General features: G+C 41.9%; 1 protein-coding gene and 1 pseudogene across 1 annotated transcript in view; one reads left to right on the top strand and one right to left on the bottom strand.

Annotated features, from left to right (window-relative positions):
• The first annotated feature begins 4,255 nt into the window (after positions 1–4,255).
• Positions 4,256–4,582, top strand: LOC101585127 (annotated as a pseudogene).
• A 4,938-nt stretch (positions 4,583–9,520) lies between these two features.
• Prtfdc1 (phosphoribosyl transferase domain containing 1) overlaps positions 9,521–24,709 on the bottom strand; it is a 100,701-nt gene continuing 85,512 nt past the window's right edge. Inside the window, exons 5-9 of the mRNA XM_004641885.2 lie at positions 17,846–17,863; positions 16,345–16,427; positions 15,680–15,726; positions 12,626–12,702; positions 9,521–10,845 (exon numbers count right to left, since the gene is read on the bottom strand). Of these exons, the coding sequence (XP_004641942.1) occupies positions 10,798–10,845; positions 12,626–12,702; positions 15,680–15,726; positions 16,345–16,427; positions 17,846–17,863 (273 nt within the window). The 3' untranslated portion in view covers positions 9,521–10,797. The remainder of the gene's footprint in view (positions 10,846–12,625; positions 12,703–15,679; positions 15,727–16,344; positions 16,428–17,845; positions 17,864–24,709) is intronic.

Here is a 24,709-nt window from a genome sequence, read left to right as displayed (position 1 = left end):
TGGCCAGCTCAGCCCACCAGGGGGCGGGGCTGGCTGGCATGTGATGCTGGGGGATTGAACTGCGGTCCCTGTGCTTTGCTTGGTTTAGTTTGTTCTAAGTAGGTGCTTTAGACCACTGAGCCATCTCACCAGCCCTTCTTTTTAATTTTGAGACAGGATCTTGCCAAATTGCTCAGGGGTTCAGGCTGGACTGGAACTTGTGCTTCACCCTTCCAGGGTGCTAGGATTACAGCGGGGCACCATCAGTTTTTGAGAGGACCAAAGATAATTTTATTAAGTCTTATGGACATGGCCAAGGTCACTAAAATGCATATTTTAAACATGAAAGAAAAATCCCTTTGAAATGGGTCCACTGAAAAAAATTTAATAGCTTAAGGAGTTTGGGAGGTCTAAACAGTTTGTGATAGCTCCCTCAAGTACAGTGGTACCTGGATTTAAAAAAATCCTTTTGTTTGAAGACAATTTGGCTTGCAAATAAGCATTTGGTGAAATTCTGTTTTTGTTTGTAAACTCTGCATCAGCTAACAGACATGACCATGGTCATCTTTGCCACACAGACCCAAAATTGGAAAACAAATTAAATTTGTGCCCTGAAGTACTACTGCCTGCAAGGCACGCTGCATAGAACTCTACCTTATTTATTTACCATGCTAGGGGCCAACACAGGGCCTCACATATGCTGAGCAAGCACTCTACCACTGAGTTATACACCCAGGCCCATGTTTTATTTTAGAATATTGTGGTTTAAAAACAAAACAAAAAATAAAATAAAATATTGTGGTTTAGTGTTTTAGTATATGACCAGACAAAGAATGAGAAAAATGTCCTTCTTGTATCAAATAAATACCAGTTATAGCTTCTTTCCCCTGGAGGTCATGAATCTTTGAACTCAATTCTCAAAGAATGGCATAAGCACCTGCCTGGCAAGCACAAGGTCCTCAGTTCGATTCCCAGAACCAGAGTTGGGGAGTGGATAGATGGAAGAGGCTTTTGCCTCTTGACACTTGAATTTAACCTTGATTACCCCACTTACAGGTATCTTTCTTGATTTCTTAGGTCAGACAACCTTGACGGAGAACTTTACCATGAGTGATTTGATTTTTTTTACCCTGCTCTGTTGGGGTCCAATGTAGTAGTTTAGTCTCAAATGATAGCCTCCTGTAGCTTTTATTTAGCAATTATTTCTCTCTGTCTCTGTCTTCTCATCTATTCTCTGTCTCTTTATCTTCTGGTCAGTATGCCTGATGTTATCAATTATACTAGTCTTTGCAATGAATATGTTTTGGTGTCTATTGATTTTTTCACTATTTTGATCATATCATTAATTTTTGTTGCTATTTCCTCTTTTCCATGTCCTTCTTCTCTTACTTTAGTATTTAAGATGAAAATCAAAGTTGCTGATTTAAAGGTGGGGCTTGTTTCTAAGGTAGGTGTGTTATGATCTATATCTGGATGTCCCCAAAGCCTCACAAACTCAAAGGTGGAGCTTTGGGAGCTGACTGGATCACGGAGGCAGGTAGCTTATCAGTGGATTAATCCACTGAGGAGTTCAGAGCTCAGGGTGAGGCTGGCAGGTGGAGCCTGGCTGGAGGAGGGCCACTGGGGGTGTGGCCTAGAGGGATTTACAACTTCCCTCCCTCTCCTTTGATTTCTCTCTCTATATCCCACCACTGAACCATGAACTATTTCTTCCCTGCCACATGGCCCTGCCTTGGAGCCAGCCAACTACGATCTGATATCACTAAAAACTGTGAGCCAAAGTAAACTTTTCTTCCTTAGAGCTGTGGGTGTTGGTGTATGGTCTTAGCAACAAGAAAAGTAATTCAGACAAGGTATTAGCTCGATAAAAATTCTCTAAGCACTGTCTTAGCTGCAACCTACAAATTGTCATGTTATAGTTTTATTTTCATTTGATTCAAAATAATTGTTTTGCTCTCTTATTTGAGCAATAATTTATTTAGAATTGTTACTTAGTTTCTATATATTTTGTGACTTTTCAGACAGATTTTTTTTTACTGATTTTTAATTTTATTCCTGTTGTCCAAAAATGTATTTGATATCACTTAAATCTTCAAATTGGTGCTGGTGAGATGGCTCAGTGGTCTAAAGCACCTACTTAGAACAAGCTTAGCAAAGCAAAGGGACCACAGTTCAATCCCCCAGCACCACATGCCAGCCAGCCCCACCCCCTGGTGGGCTGAGCTGGCCACACACACACACACACACACACACACACACACACAAATAAATAAATAAATAAATAAATAATTTAAGAAAAAAAACCTCCAAATTTCTGGGAATTTGTTTTAGTGATAGAATATGCGTATCTTGTTAAATGCCACATTCTCTTTCAAAAGAATGCATGTTGTGTCATTTGTAGTAGGGTTTGGTGTAAGAATCAAAACAAATGGAGAGTTGGGCACAGTGGTGCACACCTGTAATCCCAGTGTTTGGGGGACTGAAGCAAGAGAATTACAAACTTGAGGCCAACTTGTGGTACATAGCAACACCTGTCTCAAAAACAGACAAAAATAACAGTTAATAAAAGAGTTGACCTACAGTAATATTTAAGTTATCCTGTCCTGACTGGCAGTAACCCAACTTCTCCTATCAATTATTGAAGGAAGAATGTTTAAACCAGTGGCTATGCCTGTAGGTTTATCTTCCCTCTTGGAGTTCTTGTTTTTTTGCCTCATGTGTTTGGAGTTTCTCTTTTGCACACTTAAATTATCACCACGTCTTTATCACTGCTAGTATTCTTTGCTCAGAAGTCTACTTTGTGTGATATTGTGGTAATCCCTGTCTTCGCCTCTTGAGCAGTATCTGCATAGTGTGCTTTTTTCATTTCTAGTTTACATTTAAGTTTGTTTCTGAGACACAGACTTGAGCTGAGTGCTCTTTATGCCTTACAAATGAGGTGTTTAAATGAGATTGCAAAATCACCAACCCAGTCAGGAGTAATGGCTTTCCATGATTTGGCAAAACTCTTCTTGGACCCCAGGAAAGCACTTTACTTACCTTTATTATAGATTGTAAAAGGTGCAGATGAAGGAGTGCCTGAATTCTGAATCTTCTCCTGCAAAAGTTTATAAAGCTTAGTGTGTGTGGGGGGGGTGGGGGGGTGGGGGGGGTGGAGCTCACTAATCACAGTCCAAAGCTCCAGTCTTCTAATCACTTGGTATTTCTGGTGACCAGCCCCACCCAAAGGGTATTCTATGCCCCACCCAAGTCATTTGTCACTTCATTAGCATAAGGAGAACTTTGTGAGTAACAAAAGACACTCCTATCGTGCAGGAAATTCCAAGAATGTTAAGCACTCTGTTGGGAAGTGGGGACAAAGGCCAAATATGTATCCTATTGCTCCACACCATCATTTCTTATCTTCCCGTGATTGTCAGTTATGAGTCTACACACACTTTCTATAGTAAACATGGACTTCAGTCCTATGTGAGTGCTGACTCAGCAGTCTAAGAGCATGGGTTCTGTTTCTCGTTTTGAACAATGCATGTGACCTTGGATAAGTGATTCAATTTCTCTGGTACTAATTTATCTCTAAAATGGAGAAGCCAAATCCTACTTCAGCATTTTATGGTGAGTGTTAAATTTTGCTGGACATGGCGGCACATGCCTGAAATCCCACTACTCTGGAGGCTGAGGCAGAACAATTGCCATAAATTTAAGACCAAGCTGTGCTACATAGTAAGTTCAAGGCCAGCCTGAACTACACAGTGAGATTCTGTCTCACCCCCTCCAACACATACAAAGTATTAAATTAAGAGATATTTGAAGGCTGTTGTGCAGTGCATGGTACCTAATGGTTGTAAAATTGCTCATGAAATGTCACCTATTTCTTTTTTTAGCCAACTATTACTCAATTTTAGGAGATTAGATAATTTAGAACAGTTTTATTATAAATCTTCATAAGCCAGTGAGCTGTTCTTTCAAAAACTTATTAATTATTTTGTTGATTACTCTTTGTATGAACTGTTTATAATATAATCCTAATAATGTAATCATATATATGCAGTATAACTATAGTTTTGTGTTTCAAGGAACCCCACACTGAATTAGTTTCTTGGTCAGACATATAATTTCTTCATATAAAAATAGAACTATGCTCACCTGGTACGGATCCTCTGCACGGCACAGAAAGTGGCTGTGATCCAGCGGAAGTAATTCCTTGGACTGTCCCGGAACCCATGGGGGAAGCTAACCAAGTTCCTGTGGAACCAAAGTAGAATTGTATAAGAACATAATGGATGGAGAGGACAAAACCTATGGTGGCTGTGAAGGCCTAGATGCAATGTATGTCAAATTGATATCTTCTGATGGTGAATTTATTGTAAAAAGAGAGCAAGCACTAGCATCAGGAACAATAAAAGCCATGTTGAGTGGCCTGGGTCAGTTTGCTGAAAATGAAGCCAATGAGGTCAATTTTAGAGAGATCCTTTCACGTGTGATTTCGAAAGTCTGCATGAATTTTATTTACAAGGTTCGCTACACTAACAGCTCCACTGAGATTTCCAAATTTTCCATTGCACCTGAGATAGCGCTGGAACAGCTGATGGTGCGAAATTCCTAGATTGTTAAATTATAATAAGCTGTTAATCTTTCAGTATTTAATACTTGTTCAGTTAGTAATTTTTTCATATATAGCATGCTGCCTATTTGCAAATGAACTATAGAGTTCATTGCAAAGCGAATTATCTTGTTTTTTTGTATTAACAGAGTTGCCAGTTTTTACCACTTCAGTAAATTAAGGACTTTTTCACAAACAGATATGCCAATTTGTAGGTGGTTTTGCCTTCTTTCGGATGTAACTTAAGATTAGAACAGTGATACAGCAAATGTGAAGTGTAGGCGTAAGTGAACATGTTCTACAGGTGAATAATTGGGCTACATATTTTTGTTTTTTGAAAAAACATTTTGATCATATAGCTGTTGATAAGTATTACTAGTTATGCAAATAATTACATGATAAACATTTATAACTTAGAACATTTTATATAACAAAGAATAAGAATTTTTCTTAAAAATGTTTTTTTTTAATAAACAGTATTGTTTAAGCGTATTGTGTTTTGTTTATTGTTAAAATTTAAGAACTTAATTTAAAAGCAATTTTGGAAAGTTACTAGTTACGACTGCTGGTACTATAACTGTTTAAACTGTAGCCAGATGGTCAGCAAGTAAACTAAATGACTTAAAAAAACAATAGAACTATTTTTAAAATTTCAGTATGAATTCACATTCATAGAATATTATTTTACCACTTTTTAAATCTGGCAAACATAAGAAGCTTAATAGAAATAAAGCTGTTCTTTCAGTCTTCAGAGTTTATTACCAGTATTATCAGTAGGTAAATATGTATTTCTGTCTTTATCATCAAAGTATGCATACTGTTTGGTATTCTCGTTATTGTCTTGTATTTTCTCATCTGTGTTTAGGTAGTTCTCTAAGCCTTTTATCTTTTTCCTTTTATATTTTCTAATTCTTAACAATCTATATAAGCAAGTATGTTTTTAATCACATATCATGATCACTAAATAATCATCTCCTTCACCCATTTTAAATGAGCAGGGCATAAAATGTTTCTGTGGATGATTGTATTTTCTGAAGATGGCCATAAAATTTCTCTTATCACTTTTGATTCTTCCATAAAGTGGTGGAAATGTAGAAATCTACATTCTCTTCCATCATAACTGCCTTAACTAACCCAGTGTAGGAGAAATGGGCCTGCCATGTAGCAGGAAATATGATACGCACCTTTCGCTCTTTCTATTTGCCTTTGGAACCCAGCAACCACCATGAAGGGAGAAAGCCTGGACCACATGGTGAGTCCACATGAAGAGTTCCCATGGACAGGTTCTGCTGAGACTCTCACTGCTAACTAGTGTCAGCCTGGATATGGGAATAAACAAGCCTTCCCACCAGAGTTAGCCACAGAACATTCTCTGATCAGGAAAATGGCCTGCATCTACCCTGTCCAGTTTGGCCACACACCACCAGGAGGTTACTGAGCAATTATAACACAGCTAGTACAAATGAGAAGGTAAAGTTTTGGTTTTACTTAGCATTAATTTAAATAATCAAATGTGTCTAATGGCTGCCCCCCTAAGCAATTTGTCTTCAAAGGGTTATTACCGTGGGTGATGGGGCTCCTCCTGGATGGTTTCTTAGATTCTTATATGTGATGAACAAAGAACTGGATGTGGCATGTAATGGTAAGGAAAAGGCAGTGAAGTTTTAAACAGGCAACAGTGTGCCCAGAGTGAACAGGCTTGTGCTGGTAGAAAAGAATGGCACAAGAATGGCTGAGCGCATCGAATTTAAGAATCAAAAATGTTGCCAGGTGTGGTGGCACATACCTGTAATCCCAGCACTCAGGAAGCTGAAGCAGGAGGATTGCCACAAGTTCAAGGCCTACCTGGGCAGCATAGTGAGTTCTAGAACAACCCAAACTACATAGTGAAACCCCCTCTCAAAGATGCAAATGAATTAAAAATGTTGTGGGGGTTTCAGATGCCTCCTGTTGGGGCTTCCGGAGCATGACTGACAATGAGATTGACAGGGTACTGAGTCTTGTCAGCTGTGGCTGTCGCACATGTCCTTTCCCATAGTCATTGCTATAATTGAGTGTACAGGGTGTAGTGCATATGCACCCGCTTAATGAGTTCCAACTGAAGAAAGGTGGCTTTGGGTTGTGCTAGCAGCTCTAGTAGCCAAGCATCCAGGTTTGGGACTTCAGAATCTTCCAGGGTGGGCCCAGGAGTCCTTGTTTCTGCATATTTACCTCTGGATAGTAGTTTGGAGGATAAAGTGTAGGGGGTGCTGACCCCAAGGCGTTGCCCAGGTTGGGGAGCAGAGTGGTCCCGCCGCACCAGTTGTACCAACTAGATTTGGGCCAAAGCCCTCAGCCACTGACTTTCAGCTGAAGCACCGGCTATCACAGAGTGAAACGCTCTTAAGTCATGACTAGTAACACATAATGATTGTCAGTTATGTGTTTTCCTCCCACTCTGGTTTTTGTTCTTCTCTACAACAAACGGGCCCAAGGGTCCTGTCTTCTAAGGCGCTGAGCATTGACTGCAGGACCCTGTGAATACTAGGCAAGTGCTCTGCCCTGGAGCTGTTCCCCAGCCCAGCTGCAGTTTTTTGCAAAGCCTTCTAGCGGCGGCTATATGCTTCCTCCCAGCCAGGCTGCTTGAGCGGCGGTCTGCACTCATCTTGCTTACTTGAATCTGAGTCACCGCTCAACACCCGTTACTCTGGTTATAAATGAGGTCACAGCAACATTAGTTCAGGCTGATTTCTCCCACTTGGAAAATGTTGGGTTTCAGCACCACACCCTGTCTTCATGTTCTCCTCTAGTTAGTCTAAGGAAAATCTGCTCTGGCAGAGAAAAGGCACCCATTCCTGGCTGAGGAATTGCAAATATCAACCAATGGAACAGGGAAAAAAACAAAAACAAAAACAAAAAAATCAACCCTCCATCTATTCCGAATGGATGAGAAAAAGACAACCTTTTAAAAGAGCAATGTCTTCCAGAGGGCTGATGTTCTCAGGCAGGGTTTGCTGCAGGGCAGGGTACCCTTTGCCCCGGGATCTACTGGCCTCCTGTGGGGCTCCAGCAGACTCACACACAGTACCTGTGTTTTTGGGCTGCCCTGAGCTTAGTCCCATGCCTTGACCTACTACATCCTACGTGATGGTCTGGGGTTCTTGCAGTGTGTGAAGCCGCCAAAGGGGGCGCCCTGCTAAGCTCCCGGGTATGGATGTTCATTTCATCTCCATGTTCTCCCTCGACTTCAGAGCCGCTGGGACCTTACCAGGGATTTGCTGGCCCGCCCCTCCCTGCCCCAGAGCTTTGCCATATTACTCACTGAATGTGGACACCAACTTGTCAGCTCCATCCTACAAAATAAAGGCCACCAAGCAAGCAGCTCTGTGGACTGCAGTCTTTGTCATCTCATCTGTGGTGGCTGGTAGGCAATCACAGGGTCTGACTAGGCCATGGAGCCATGCAGCCCTCCCCACTAACACCAGCTTCCCGTCTCTTCAGACCTTCTGCAGGACGGCTGGCAGGCCCTTCCCTCTCTCCTGGAACCCAGTCTTCCCACCAGTCCTCAAGTGTCATCTAGAGATTCAAAGGAACTTCATGACAGCAAAGTCAAACTCTAGTGATGTTTTCCCAGATTAGCCAGACAGCTGGGTGGAGAACAGCTCAGGGTGTCAGTTTCCTAAAATGGGCTACTTCTATTACAAAAAGGAGGAAACGTTCCACTACAGCAGGTCTCCAGAAGTAGGATACTTTCTGACCTTCTTTCTCTTCTGGAAAATCATGTTTATCCTTTAAGAGGCTGTGCAAATGCCTGACCTGATGGGAAAGGCTGTTGTTTTGTAGTCTCGGAAGAGCCGATGCAAAGTGAACCACACTGTGTTCAAAGACAGCCAGAGGACACCCAAGGCCCCCATTAAGATTTTATTATTTGCTGTTTATATTGTGTATACATGGTTCAACCTGTGGTATATCCCAGTCTGGGGAAAAAAGGGCCAATTTATAATGCGGGGTTCATTTATTTGGAAAATCCCAGAGTACTGCTAATGTTGCTAATAACTGAAACCAATTTTCCCAATCTCTGTCTCTGGTTACACACACACACACACACACACACACACCCTACTAATCACTAGAACACTAAATAGATATTTTAATTAGGTAATAAAATTTTGTAATTTTAGTATTACACTAGAGTTTTGCAAGAGAGAAGACAATACTATTTTTCCTGAGATGACATTCTTGGATATGACTGTCACAATTTTGTTTGGTAGAGGAAAAAAAAATACAAGAATGATTCAACTTATATATTTAATATTTTTGTCTTTTTTATAAGCAGAATATATTTACTGAGAAAAAGAAAGCTCCTGTCTGAGAGAGGGACAGGAGGGAAGCCCCGAGAAGGTGGTCTCCCTAATATTTTTGTCTTATTCAGATTTAACTACATACATCCTCAAAATCATGGAATGAGGTCAGTTTCCTTCCTCATCTGAATAAACTATCCCCCAAAATGATACTGTTGTTTACTAAAATTTAAGAAAACACACTTTAAGGATGATTTAAATTTAAAACAAAATTTGTGCTTGGATTTCTGATATAAATGTGTCATTGCAGAAAATTATGTTCAGATGGTTAATTTTGATATCTCAAGAAGTTGGCCAGTTATATACAATTATTAATTCTGCAAGTAGGATACTCTGTTCTGGAACAAAGCTAGAAGAGATTCCCTTTGCTGATCTTCCCCTTTGAGATACATGGGTGTGGTTTGTTTTCTTTTCTGTTCAGAATAAAGATAAGCAAGAGGATTATCCCTTACAAGTTAAATTTCTTGTTCTTAGTAAGAAAGTTAAGGAGGAGGGGCAAGCACCCATACAGCCTAGCTTAATTGCTTGCTGATATTAGTGCATGTATTGGATTTAATCCAGGTTAGCAAAAATAAAGGCACAGAACAGGTATATGCAGTTATTTACTTAAGCTCATAAACATTTTAATGATTACAGGTCTATTAAAAATAAGAAGGTAGAAGAAAAACAGTAAGCAGTTATGAAACAATATTTCTGATTTTTTATAAAAGGACGGTAGAGTCTCATAATAATACACCATGAACAATTCAAAATCAAACAAAGCTTGCTTGCCAGCAGTTATTTATTTTGTATTTGTATATTTTTAGGAAGTGAGAAAAAAGCCAACTCCATTGACACTCAAGTTTATTTTCAATAAGAAGCCCTAAAAATTAGAAAGTGTCTCAACGATGGTGATAACGAAAGTGTCATTTGGAAGAAAACTGATGTAGGTGGGCTTACTTCCTAGAGCACCTGAGGCCGTGATCAGCCTTGTAAGGACACTTAGTGAAATAGCTGGGCGCCCGTGTTCATGTTTTGCACAGCACCTTACGGTGTCCTGTCCTCTGAAGCGCACAGGAGGAAGAGCACATACTTGCTTTTCCTGAGTGCTGGAAACACTCCCTGTCTTGATTCCACCAATTGCTCATGTCCGGCACAATGAAAAGGACACAGCACAAGAACCAAGGCCTTGCTGCCATTGTCTTTTCTAATTAAAATTCTGAGTATTAAACACAGTTGAGTACGTCCATGCATCTGTGACATGCCGTCACCGCAGCCGGAAACCCTGATCTGGGAGCCCTAGGCAAGAGCTCACTCAGAACATCATTAAGATTCATTGTCCCTGCGCTGCTGAAAGGCTTTGTCAAAGCAGATAATAACGCCCTGTCAGGAATGTGCAAACAGAAATGTGTGTTAAATTGTTCTTTCCCTCTTTTTTTTTTTTTTTAGTATGGGAACTTAGCTTCATTCCTTGTTTAAGGGCTCAGATATTACATTAAAAGGCTTCCAAGTTCTTAATAGTGTGAAATATTACAACAACAACAACAAAAAAAGGTATTAAAGAAGGTTAGGTGAAAAATATTTGAATAACTAGGTGGGGATAGTCCTGGGAGTAGTAATCAAGCATGATGGCTATCAAAACAAAAGATGGTGCAGTTCAGGAGCGCGAAGGTGGGCAGGACAGTCGGGAGTGGAATGTTCAATCAGGCACAAGTCAAATAAAATCACTGCTTTTTTTTTCCTTGAAGACCTTCAGTACCCTCTTACATTACAATCCCTGAAAAGAAAGTTCTCTTAAAATACTTCTTTTATCCCACGAGAGACAGACATTATGCCGGCTTCCTGAATGTAGTAACAACTGCGGTGTTACTTGGGAAGCTGACAGTAGCATTTGCTTCTTCAGACTCGGTATTTTTCTTTACCATGTTCATTGATCACACATATGTGCTGAAACAATAAAAGATTTAATTGTATCAGTTTCTTTTCTTTTCTTTTTTTTTTTTTTTTCTTTTTTGCAGTACCGGGGATTGAACTCAGTTCAATTAGTTTCTTAACAAAATATGAGGGCCGGGGAGATGGCTCAGTGGAATAAGCACTTCCCCAGCGAGCACAACGGCCTGAGTTCAATCCCTGGTTTTGCAAAAAAAAAAAAACCAAAAAACAAAAAAACCCCAAACCCAACAACAACAAAAAAACCCAAAATATGAAACACAGAAAATGTGAGGCAGTAATAACAGAATGCCACCCTATAATTGGTTATTGTTCATTTAGACACATATATGCACATTTACACAAATGGCTCCTTGTACAGAAGACTAAAGCGCCTGCTTAGGCAGGTGCAGCAATGAGGTTCCGTGCTGGCCCCGGTGCACTGAGACGGTGAATAAAACTGGGCATTGTAGGTGAGCCTGTAATTCCAGCACTTGGAAGGCTGAAACAGGAGGATCACTATGAGTCTGATCTGGGTAGCCAAACCCTGTATGAAAAAAAAAAAAAAAAACGCCCCCCTTTTTTTTTTTTTTTTTTTTTTTTTTTGGTTTAAGGTCTCACTGTGTGATCCAGGTTGACCTTGAGCTCATTTTGTAGTTCAAGTTGGCCTTGAACTTGTGGCAATCCCCCTGCTTCTGCTGGGACTACCATGCCTAGCTCAAGGCTCTTTGTTATTTTAGTTTTAAGACCTATTCTGAATCTAGTTTTCCAGGCCCCTCAAAACTAGAATTGCTAGGGTACAGCATAATGGAGAAAGAAGTCTACTGGTAAAATGATCTTTGCTTGGGTGAATGGAGGAATAACAGTGAGAAATAAAGTGTGGACTCTTCCTGGGTCATTTTGGATAACAAGAAATATGTCAGGAATATTTCTTTGCAAGAAACAAAAATGGAGTTGGGCTGATAGGGGCATAAAAGGAGGATTATTGTTAGGATTCTAGGGTAGCTCAGAGAATCCAAGGAAGACATAAATAATGAAGTAACTGGAAGGTGAGAACTGGGTGGCCTCAACCCAAGGTGCTTGTGGAAGCTTTCTGGGCCATGCTTTGTAGCAATGTCCACCCCAAAGCCCTTGGTCTCTGTGACTATTGGTTTACATTTCTGATTTTCGGCCATGAGTCATGGTGCACTCCTATAATCCCAATATTTGGGAGGCTGGGAAAGAGGATCATGAGTTCCAGGGCAGGCTGGGCCACATGGTGAGTTCAAGGTCAGCATGAACTACACAGTAAGACCCTGCCTAGAATTTCTAAGAGTAAGAGATTAGTCAGTCTACTTTGAGTCAGATGTCTACCTGTAGATCAGGGTGATGAAGCTAGGGATCCTCATGTGGTATGGGTTCCATGTCTGTGTATTGACTATTTTCCCAAAGGGAGAGTAGTTCTGAGCTGCACACCACTGAAGTTGGAACCTGTTCGATTTCTAGCATGGACATGAAACCATTTATACGACTTTGGCTATATATTATGATTGGATGGGAAGAGTCAGTGACTATGGGGAAAATTCAGCATGGAGCTATCATTTGTTTCCATCAACCTAATCAAGTTTGCAGAATGGTGGTGTGAGTTGACTGGGACTATAGACACAAAATGCCCGATGTATGCCAACTCAGAAGGTGAGTTGATGACTGCCTGTGAAGAGCAGTCACCACTAGCAGTAGTTCAATAATTTGTTAAACTGATGTCACTGTGGTATTCTTATGGAAATGGGATTAGGGTATTTTTGCATGCAAGACTTACATTCAGATCTCTGAAGTATTCATTATAATCTAAGGCGTATCCCACCACAAATAAATTTGGAATTTCAAATCCAGCATCTTAGCAAAGAGAAAGAAAAAAAAAAAAAAGATTACATTAAGACTACTACTACCATATACTTTTCTTGGTATTCAAACTGAGAACTTTTCATTTAGGCAGAAGGAAGAAAGAAAAATAGTATGAAATGCACAGGATAGGCCCATGGGGACTAGGCCAGAATGACTACTGGGACACACAAAGAAAACAAGCAACCGTACATAGGAATGACGGGACTCCTAGTAGAGTTGAAAATGGACTCAGGAGGCTCAGCAGATAACAAGAAGCGTGCATGAATCAGTCACATGGCCTTGTTGTGCCATGGCAAGCGGCATGCCGTGACATGATGTCCAAGAGAATGCTCCGGAAAGCATAAAGCACTGTTCAAACAGAAGGCCTTAGAGAACAGAAGGCATGAGAGAACTGCACCTGACACATAGGGGTGCAGGCTGCAGCAGCTAGGAAGCAGTTTTTCCCTGCATCAGTGTTCCCAGCTGGGTGCAGGCTGGAAAGCAAAGCCAGGCAGACAAAATGAGAGGAAACAGCATTGTGCAGCTTGAGGAGGAGAACACCAAGTGTTATTTTAATGCTGGGCTTGAAATCCACAGTGCAGAGGACATTAATTAGCTCTTTCTATTGAGCACAGAATTTGAGGAGGTGAATTTAAATGTATCACAAGGTAATTAGCAGAAGGCTTTATTGAAAGAAAAACTTTTTATGGAAGAGGACCCTAAGCATCAGGTAGCAGCTCTCCTTCTGTGGTCTTGCAACAGAAATTGCATGCCACGATGCAATGATTTTTACACTATTTTCTGTGTTTTAGAATTTTATTTTAGTCTTCTAGAGGAGATGAGCTTGCCTGCTTTCATGGAACTGTCCTTTTAGGCAGTGGGCTCAGTGCATGTGCAGCTATGTCCATGGAGACTGTGTCTCCCTGTTCTACCCCGTGACAAAGCACTGTCATATGGAGAAACCAGCGGACTTGACCTTACAGAACATGCTAGGGGTGAGGAACCGGTTTTCTCAGGAATCGCATTATGGGCTTACTGGTCAGAAAACCTGCTTTATTCCTCCAAGTGGCAGAGTTTCTTGAGAAAACATAATCAAAGAGGAGACACAAGAGCAAAAGAAAAGACATCAGAAGTTATGTTTAGCATATAAGAGTCAGTGATGAGAAAGGGACTAAAAGGGCAACGCTTCATAAATCCAGAGAGAAAAAAAACAACCAAAAAACAGATGCCAGGCCCGCTAATGAATATGGGTAAATCCCAGCAACCCAGGTTGTGATAGCAGTGACTGCACAAGGAGCCATGCAATTCCTGCAAGGGGTGCGGCAGACTGAGAACATTAGAGCCCAGAGACAGCTTAGGAAGCCACATCTTGTGATAGCAGGAATATAAGAAGGACAGTGGATTAGTAGGACACTCAGAAGTGTGAAGGACCTATCGCTCACTGGTAAAGACGTGCCACTCCTACACTAACACTTGCAGTTGATGTTACCCGGTAGACTGACTAGGTTGGATCCTGCCTGGCCCTATGCTATGGCTGTGTGGCCCTGCCCTGGCAACCTACATAACCTGGGTGTCTTCCATTTCTTCATCTGTTAAGTAGGCATAACAATTAACAGCTATATTTAGAGAACTGTTGTGAGGATGAAATTAGGTAATCTCTCGGTTGCTCCCAGAACAGTGCCTGACACATCGTGCTAGTGTTGCACGTCCGTGCTCTTATTATTTTATTTTATTTGTTGGGGTACTGGGGATAAAACCCAGTGGCTCCCAACAGCTCTACTGCTGAGCTATAGTCCTAGCCCCAGCTGCTGTTATTTTGTTTTTGTTGTACATGACGTAAGAAACTTGTAATTAATTAGATATTTTTTAAGTGATTGTTTTTCAATTTCAGCTAAAGCCTTACCTATGTATTATGTAGTGAGTATCTTTTTTTTTTTTTTTTTTGCGGTACTGGGGATTGAACTCAGGACCTTGTGCTTGTCAAGCAAGCACTTACGCCACTGAGCTGTCTCCCTGGCCCTATAGTGAGTATCTCATACTATTTCCTTACAACATTTCTGTTTAGTAACCTCTCATAACCTTGACACTCACCTTTGATTTCCTAAGTCAGTAGCCAATAGGAACACATTACTGGGTCTAACTGCCCACAACTGACACCTTCTAGACTCCTTACACCTTGCAGAGGAATGAGACTTGTTTTTAGAACGGAGAGTCACTGGTGTGTGACCCATCCATACTGTGTCTGTCTCTAATGTTTGTTCAGCTTGATTATGAGAACTGTGGCCAAAGTATCCCAGAAGCTTTAGAGCAAATGTAAGTTATACAAATCAAGCTGAAGTCTGCCTTATGCAAGTAAAAAAAAAAAAAAAAAAAAAAATGCCTCTAGTGTTAGAAAAATAAATAATTGGGCTGCTTGTTTATTTCTTCTGTCGTTAGAACGAATCCCACACCAGGGAAGCAGGGAATGGGTTCTCCGTGAGGATTGCCCTCCAGAGCAGGGAGGAAGGCTCTAGAGATAAGTGTTCTGCTCCTGGCTGGGGTTTCTGGATGGTGGACTGTACACTCTTTGGGTTCTCCCTTCTGGGCCTTAAGATTCAGACTTGTTGAACTTTCCATTACACACGGTGTGGTAACACATTGTGAAGGCGCCATCCACACCTGCGCAGCACCTCTGTGATTGGTGGGAAAGGGGTCAGGCAGGGACTAAAGGGTCCGAATCAGGCCAGCAGGGTAAGTCTTCCTCTACCCAAAACGGATCAGCTAGGGCCCTTTGCAGTTAAGGTGTGCAGAAAGCCAAACAATAACAGCTAATGCACAGGATAGAAGTCTGTGCTAGGTGCATGCTACGAGGTTGAAGAGCCTCAAGTTTAACAGAGCTGATGAGTCTGAAGGATCATCTTATATAGTTCCCAGTACACAGGGAAACCAATCATCCTTAAGCAGAAAACAAGACACTAGCACAGAAAAGAAAAATGAAAACCTTACTTACAGTCAGGTTTGAAGCCATCACTCCTTGGTGTTCTCTTTACCAACAAACTGTCAAAAAAAAAAAAAAAAAAAAAAAGGGGCTGGAGAGATGGCTCAGTGGTCTAAAGCACCTACTTGAAACAAGCTTAGCAAAGCACAGGGAAATGATTGTAATCAATTTGTTATTGTATTTGAGCATCCTCTGAGGATTAGGCAAGGCATTTTAGTACTAAAAAAAAAAAAAAAAAAAAGGATTCTTGTAGTCATTCACATCAATGTAATTACAAATAGAATTAAACATCACTGAGGTGCATGCTTTCTCCCTTGAGCGGGGAGAGAACTGTCACATCCCCTTTTAAGTCCTGCCCTCATTACTGTGCCAGTGCATTGGGACGCAAGGAAGGGAGCTGAGCAAGGGCTCAGGGCTCATCCAGCTGCCCCTACAGATGCTCCCACGGGCAGCCAGGAGGAGCTCAGACACAGGCAGCGCTCCCCCCCGCCCCCATCCTCTCTGAGCTAACAGTCAAAGGGCTATTTTGCAGTGTGGCTAAGCCATATCCCCGCAGGGGAAAGACTCAGTGGTGGCAACAGACAATACTGTTTGGGAGGAGCCTCTTGGGTTAGAAGCTTCCTGCCCTTGTGAAGGCGAATAGAACTTACTATGCTATATATGAATGCCCCACTTACCTGGCTACCTTTATCATGTTGGGCTTATGTTTCTCAATGCTGCTGAGCAGGGCTCTCATGGTCTTCCCAGTCCCCACAAGATCCTTTGCAAAAATACAGACAGGTTCAGCAAAACATACTTGTGTAGCATCACAGCTTTTTCATGCAGAGAGATCCTCCTTATTAATAATGGATTTTAATTGCAAATGGCATCTCATGGGGTCAAAGAAAAAAAAAAAAACAGAGCCAGTTCTATTTTCTTATGTTCTTCTTGGGAGCCTTGTTTCAGGGCATGTACTGGTGATTTTTTTTTTTTTTTTTTTTTTTCTCGTATGCTGGAGCGGTGTGGAAGGACTAATTCAGCCTTTCAAGAGCATGTGGGGCTCCTTCTCTTCGAGCACACTGGGACTCGTGCATGCACATTCAGGGATGAAATTTGGCCCTGAGGTTAAGTAACACAATATGAGATGCATGAATTTTCATGGACATGGGACACACATCTGAATACAGTGAATGGATAAGCACCTCCCCCGATATTCCCCACTTAATAGGGAGTCTATGGCTGGGGAGTGAGAGGTGTCTGGGCAGCAGCTGGGAAGAGCCCATGAGTTCTAGGGGTCCAGGGCTGCTGTGAACTCAGGCTCCCCTCCACTGATGAGCGGCAGCACAATTAGAGCAGAAAGGGCCTCCGCCATTCATTGTCTGTGGACAGAAATCAGCTGTCAGGAGCTGATTATCAACACAAGAGGTCTGAATTTAGCCTGTGTAGGGCAGTTTGTTTGGCTGGAAGGTCTGTGATACGGGTTACATGGAGCCAGAGCTGCAGATACCCCAGGCACACACAGGCAATTGCGGAACAAAAGCCCAGGGTTGGCTCCCCTGAATTTTCCCCTGCTGGTCAGACAGTCCTCTTCCAGAACGAAAGGTGGCTGCCTGCTGCGTCCATGCGCAGGGCCATGTGGCTCATTCCTTTTTCTTTTACTTTCTTGTAACAAAAAAAAAGAAAAAAGAAAAAAAGAAAGAAAGAAAGAAAGAAAGAAAGAAAGAGTTCCCTTAGATTGCCATTTAAAAAACTGATTGTAGTTATGATTTTGATAAAGTACTTAAGTGAGAATTAAAGTTACTAAAATACTTAGCAAAGACACTGAATTTAGGGCAAGGACAATTCTAACCTTGGTTTTTACTCTTAAATGAAATTGGCTCTTGAGGCTAGCTTACCATTCTTCATAGTTGTCTGAGTGTCATGTTGGTAAAGAACCTTAAGTATAAGAACCAACTAAGCTCTTTGTGAAACAGGATGTAAGACAGGAAAAAGGATCATACAACCATTGTTGCAAAGCTTTGATATTAAATTATTTGAGGCTAGGGAGTATAGTTAGCTTCTATTCAATAAATTTGGAGAGTCAGGCACACAGTGGGAACTCAGTAAATCCTTGGCCAATTCAGTCACAAGCTCTACATTTTAAAACTCACTGTTTGATTCTTCCAACATCCAAGTATGGCAAAGGAAAAGCCAGCTTACCTCCACAATGAGGACATTCTGAAATAAACAGAGCCCATATTTTAGAATATGATGAAAATCTGGCTCACAAGATCATACACATTTTGCTCATAATTAAAATTTCATAATTTTCTTATCTGGTCCTGCTCCATCCATCTTATCCAAATGACTGGAGGCTAATCTAAATATTTCAGATTAATTTTACAAGTCTTTGTAGGGACCAGGGAGATAGCTCAACAGCTTAATCACCTGCCTGGCAAGTACAAGGTCCTGGGTTTGATCCCCAGTACCAAAAAAGAGAAAGCAAGCAAGAAAGAAGAAAAGTCTTTGTGGAGCTGCTTGATATTGCAACTTCAGTATCTGTATACATGTTAGGAGCAGACTGTGTCTGAAGAACCAGGAATAGACATTCCACCTTGATAACTGCAGCACTGGCCTGCCCTCTGGTTCTTCAGGATGCAAAAGCTTACTATGTGTTCATAGGAAAATAAGCCACCAAAAACTGTACCACCAAGGGAGACAGTGGTCTGTAGATGAATCATGCATTCTGCTGTGATGTATTCCCTGGGGATTCAGTATTTACTTCTGGGTTTTGATCCTGAGGCAAGGGTGGGCTAGAGAAAGAACTCGGAGGGGCCCAGTGTCTAGTGATGTGGTTAGGTCCTGCACACTTAGAAAGTATCGCTCTACTTCTTCCCTTAGCGCACTCATTGAGTGTCTTTCTTTTGCTGTTTTTCTTTTTCTTTTTCTTTCTTTTTTTTTTTTTTCTCTTGTCTTTTGAGACAGGGTCTCGGCTGTGCAATTCAGGCAGGCCTTGAGCTCACTTTGTAGCCCTTGCTGGTCTCTAACTTGCAATGATCCACCTGTCTCTGCCTCTTGGGTGCTGGGATTCTAGGCATGCACCCCCACACCCTTCCTCACAGGTTATGTTTCATGTTAATTTCTTTTTGATATCTGTCTTCTCTGCTAGCTTTTAAATTGAAGGAGTACGGATTAGATTTGTCTTGCTTACTATTGTATTTCCAGAATGTTTGTAGATAGATGCTCAATTACTTGATGAATGAAGGAAATATGACTAAGCTTAGTAATTCATTAAAGTCAACCAATTAACTGGATTCATAGTAATGTCTTAATGTTATCCCACCAAACTAAACTCAGATGTTGTTAGTATGTCATTCTGATTAACTACAGAATAAGAGTATTCGCTCAAAGTAATGTCATTTTTCTCTCTTTAGAAAATTTTTAATTTATCTGTGTGACTTTTATAAAACTTTAAAATTGGATGAAACCTTATAAGTAGATATATTACTTATGTCTAATGCAAAAGAGACTTAACTAATAAAAATACCGGGCTGGCAAGATATCTCAGTAGATTATAGCTCCTGCTTAGGCAGACGCAGGGGTCCGGAGTTCAAGTCTCCACTCACCTGCCATGCCGGCCCCACCCCTTGGGGTGTGCTGAGACACACTGAGACTGGGCATGGTGGCGCATGCCTATAATCCCAGCACTTGGGAGGCTGAAAACAGGAGGATCACTATGAGTGTAATCTGTGTAGTGAAGACCTGTAGGCACTGTGCTAAATACATTAAAAAAAAAAAAAAAAAAAAAGGCCAACCAGTTACTTCCTAGTCAACTAACAACACTGCTAAATCTGTACCACATATCAAACACATTCTTCCATAGAAACGCCCGTCTTGAAGGTTTTTCTCTCAGATAAGATGTTTTGATTCCTAAACCCACTAAACACTTTATCATAAAGATATATTTATCCAGTCCACCTCTGAAGCAAGTCATGCTGCTGTACCCTCTAAGAATCACACTGAGAGCGGAGTCCTCTTGGTGTGGGGGACACTCAGCCAGGGCCATAGGCATCAACCCGTAGTAGTTAGTTGGGATGTGTACTTTTGGTTTCATTAAGACTCACTGGCCATGCCTCTTACCCGAGGAGAATAATTGGAGAATGTTATGGTTACTGTAACGTCCTTGTTCACAATTTCCTTTGGTTTTAATTTTGTGAAGGACAACTTTGCTAAAATATGGTAGTCGGCATTCATGTCTACCTAGAGTGAACTGAAAATAGTTAAAGCTGTTTTTTTTATTTTTACAGTTCAAAACTTTGCAAAACAGTCATCTTTGAAAAAATTAGCTCCAATTTGATGAAACCATGGTGGGTGGAAAATGGGGTTTGGATGTGTACTGACCCTGAGGTATGACAGCAGAACTGCTCAGATACACTAGAAGAATGGAAGGCTGTAAGAAAACTCTCCCTTTCACTTCATGTCTTCTCATTCCAGTTTTACTCCCTAGAGGCAAGCACTTTTAGCTGCTTTTCTTGTTATTTCTATACTTCTGAAAAACTAGTTAGCTGGGCATGGTGGTGCACACCTGTAATCCCAGCATGTGGGAGGCTGAGGCAGGAGGATCACTTTGAGTTCTAGGCCAGCCTGAGCTACAAAGTGAGTTTAAGGTCATCCTGAACTCCATATTGAAATCCTGCCTCAAAAAGACAAAACTAATAATAATAATAATAATAATAATAATAACAACAACAACAACAACAACAACAACATGTTTTGTATAGCTAGCTATTTGTTTTGAAGCATATTTAAATCATTTTCTGATTTTTTTTTTTTTTCCCGGAACCAGGGATTGAACTCAGAGACGCGCTTATTCCACTGAGCCATCTTCCCAGCCCCCATTTACTGATTTTTTAAGGTTTCTTCTTCTTAGAGGTTTTCAAGTATAAACATATACTTTTATTTCAGTAAAAATGTATTTTATTATATATGTATACTTATTAAAGACAATACTTTTTATAATATATAGATGCAAAGAATTAAAGAATGTTTAAAAAACAAAGTCTAAGGATTCTCTAACATTTTGGGGGAGGGTCAGGATTGTACTCAGGCTTTATGCACGCCAGCTAGGTGCTCTGCCACTGAGTCATTCCCCCAGCCTTAAGATTTCCTAAATTTTTGATGTATTAGCTATTTAAAGATTTTTAAAAATTTTATATTCCTTACAATACAGATATCACATTAAGCCTAGCTAAAACATTACCACAACTAATACAAATGACAATTTCTTAGTATCATCTAAGATTGCCGAGGATATAGCTCGGTGACACAAGCATTTGCCTGGTAAGTGCAATGTCCTGAGTTTGACTCCTAGTACCAAACCCCAAACGAAAATGTACTATATATATTCAGATTTCCCCAGTTGCCCTTCAATGAGCATTGTAGTTTGCCCAACTTGTGACTGGATACTGGCTCCCACTATGGTTCGGATGTGCTGTTCAACAGATGCATGTGGAAACTGAGTCCCCAAAGCAAAAATGGGGCCTAACAAGAGATAAGTAGGTCACAGGGCTCTGCTCTTGGGAATGGATTATTGTCCCTGTAAGCAGAGAGGGCCTGTGTAAACACAGATTCAGTCCCCTTTGCCATCTCATTCTTGTCCCACATTGAGTGAGGGATGACACAGCAGGAAGGCTCAAGAGGAGAGAAGGCCGAAATCTCAACTCTGGCAGTGTGGTCGCTGGTGCCTGAGGAGCTAATGTCTTCTTAATTTTATGTATCTTGTGCAGGGTCTCACTACACAGATTGGACTCATAGTGATTCTACAGTTTTCAGCCTGCTCAGCACTGGGATTACAGGCGTGCACCACTACACCTGGTCTCGGTGGCCAGTGGCCAGCTCAGCATGCCTGGGGCAAGGGCTGGCACATTATGTGGTGGTGGGGATCAGACCCAGGTACCTGCACCTGCCCAAGGAGGTGTTTAGTCTGCTGAGCTATCTGCTGGCCAGGAGCTGTCTTTAATGTATAAAGCTTAGGTCCAGGAATCATAGAGACCAGCATATAATAGGTATTCAAGAAGTGCCTGTGGACTGAAGTAACAAGGCTAACTTCATTTCTTTCACTTTCTCTAGATCATTATACTGTTGATACATCAGCTCCATCTTTACTTAATGATCTGCAATTTTGCCTTTACCATGCTGCAATTAAGGTCTATTTGCTTTTTAATTCTGCCCTAAACACTCTTCTAAAATCCCCCCCACCCCCTTTTGAGCAGGCAACTTTGGGGTTTTTCTTCAGAACACACTGTGCTGTGGAGACATTTCCAATCTGATAACCCTGATCCCCGACTCTGAGGCCTTGCCAGCTGCTGTCTTGGTTGTCTGCTTGCACCCAGCTCACTTCCTCCCGAGCCAGTAAAGTCTGCAGCCTGGGGGCCGCAGGCGGAAACTCTCCGGGGACTTTCTAGAGTGTTCTTTCCTTGCTCTTGCGCAATTCCAAGCAAGGCTAGTCACACTGAATTTTCTAGTGAAAAGGAAGGCAAGAAAGATGAAAAGAAGGCAGAAGAGGATTATAAAATCTCAATGATTTTCTTAGGTAGACTATTCCCACTTTTAATCTTTTAAAGCACAAAATGGTTAGTACACCTTCCTGTCTTATCTGCCACGGTCACTCTAAGCAGGAGGACGGCCTTCAAGACAATGAACTGTATGGTGCATGCCCAGCGGGAGCAGGAGTGTGAATATAAACCCCACGGAGAAAGGAATAAAATTCGGCATTTCGTTTTATGTGATAATTCACAAAATTGCCAGAATCATCAGTCAGTAGGCATTTCCATGACTGTTCTCAGCCTTGTCAGATGCAATAAAAAGGAATGATTTAAACAGCTAAGGCAGCCAAGGGAGAACTTCTGGCAGGTTCAGATGCTCCGTGCTGGCGTTGGACGAGGAACGAGTCTGGGAGCGGCCGGCTGGGGTGGGGGCGGCTCCTGAGATCTTGCGCGCGCCCTGCACATCTGTGTTTCCTCGCTGCCAGATTCCGGCCTGTTTCTATGCACTTGGTTTTATTCCACCCTTTCAGAAGTTTCTATTGAACATGAATAAAATCTTCTTGCTCTAATGGATACACACATTTTATGAAGTGCCAGGATTAAATCAACTTTGAAAAAAATCACCCCGAGAGCACGTTGTGCAGACAGTTTAAACACACAGGGCAAAATGCTTTTAACAGTGCGAGCCGGGAGCTCATTTTACTTAACTGTCGAGGGCTCCCTTTATCCCACGGCAACGACCTAGTTAGAGCCGCGACTCAGCCAGCTCCGCTGAAAGCAAAGGGGGGGGGGGGGGAGGGAACCAGAAAAGAAAGAAGGAGAAAAGTACACACGTCTCCTTTTTTTCTGTTTTTGACAGTCTCCTTACGTACTCTGGGCTGACTTTGAACTCACTGTGGTCCAGGTTGGCTTCCTTCTCCATCCTGTGACCTTTCTGCCTCCACCTACCAAGGGCTGTGATTAGAGATGTGTGGCTTGCTTGCTTGCTTTCTTTTCTTTCTTTCTTTCTTTCTTTCTTTCTTTCTTTCTTTCTTTCTTTCTTTCTTTCTTTTATTTTAGGGAAGGGTCTACAGGGTGTTCAGATCAGACTTATAGTGATCTGCCTGTTTATAGCCTCCCAAGAGCTGGGATTACAGGCAAGCACCACTACGCATGGCAGGCCTAGGGATCGAACCCCTGGCCCCTGCTTGTAGGTGCTTTAATCCACTGAGCTATTTGGCTGGCCATTTGCTTGCCTGCCTGCCTGCCTGCCTGCCTGCCTGCCTGCCTGCTTTCTATCTGTCTGTCTGTCTGTCTGTCTGTCTGTCTGTCTTTCTTTCTTCCTTTGTTATGAATGATTGCACTGAGGGCCTCTGAGGTGAGCTACACCCGCTGCCTTTTTTAAATTTTAATGTTATTTTATTTTAATGTTATTTTATTTATTTATTTTTTTGGTGGAACTGGGGATTGAACTCAGACCCTTGTGCTTGCCAGGGAAGTGCTTATTCTACTGAGCCATCTCCCCTTCTTTTAATTTTTAATCTCGAGACAGGCCCTTGTTAAGTCATTCAGTTGCTTACACTGAGTTTGAAGGTACGCTCCTCCTGCCTTGGCCTCCCAGAATGAGGGAATGATAGAAATGCAGTACGGCGCCTGGCTCCTTTGTGGATCTTTTTAAGCCCGAGGAAAGAAGCTTGTTGTGGGAAGACAGTTGGTGTGTGCTTCTTTGTGCACTGAGCACTAAATGAGAGCAAGTTTCAGGCATAGTCATGATCTAACACCTGCAATTTAAGCGAGTGGTGAGCTGTGTGACGCCTACCAGAGGAGGGAGAAGTGAAGTGATCCCCCCCCCCCCCCCCCCCCCCCCCGCACCGGGGCAGGTGCTTGTTGCATAGGCTGATTTACTTCCCCATCTTAAACCAAGCACAGTGACGAGAGTGCCTTTCCCTTTCACATTTTTTCCAGCTAGCATATGCTGTGCACAATGAGAGGATCCGAAAGGCCTCTGAGATTGGGCTTTAAAGCTCCCTCAAACTTTTTCTTGGGAATGGGGCAGGCCACAGGCCACCCGCCTCTGTTTAGGGCGAAGGACATTCCAAAAGTTAGGTGACCTTCTCTTCAAGCGCTGCTCTCAGCTGTGCAGCACACAGTCCCACATCCTTCCGCTGGCATCTCTGGCAAAGCCGGGTCTCTGCAGAGTCCCCCCTGCCCTCAGGACCTTTCTCCTCCAATCCTGACCTCACTCAGCTGTTGCTGTGTCCTTTGTCCAAACTGTTCCACACAGAGTGGCCAAAGTATTCTTACAATGTAAATTAGATCTCAGTACTTGCCAGCAGAAGACTTGCCGTTTGGCTTAAATTTGCCTTTTCCTTCTGCCATGTCCTCTCTTTCCCATTTTTTTTTTTTTTTTTTTTTTTTTGTGGTACCAGGGATTGAACTCAGGACCCTGTGCTTGCCAGGCAAGCGCTTATTCTACTGAGTCATCTCCCCTTCTTTTAATTTTTAATCTCGAGACAGGCCCTTGTTAAGTCATTCAGTTGCTTACACTGAGTTTGAAGGT

Source organism: Octodon degus, unplaced genomic scaffold (assembly GCF_000260255.1).
Source record: "Octodon degus isolate 3935 unplaced genomic scaffold, OctDeg1.0 scaffold00145, whole genome shotgun sequence".
In the NCBI taxonomy this organism is placed as follows: Eukaryota; Metazoa; Chordata; class Mammalia; order Rodentia; family Octodontidae; genus Octodon; species Octodon degus.
Note: the sequence above shows the minus strand (reverse complement) of the source record. Positions and strands in the feature narration are given on the sequence as shown.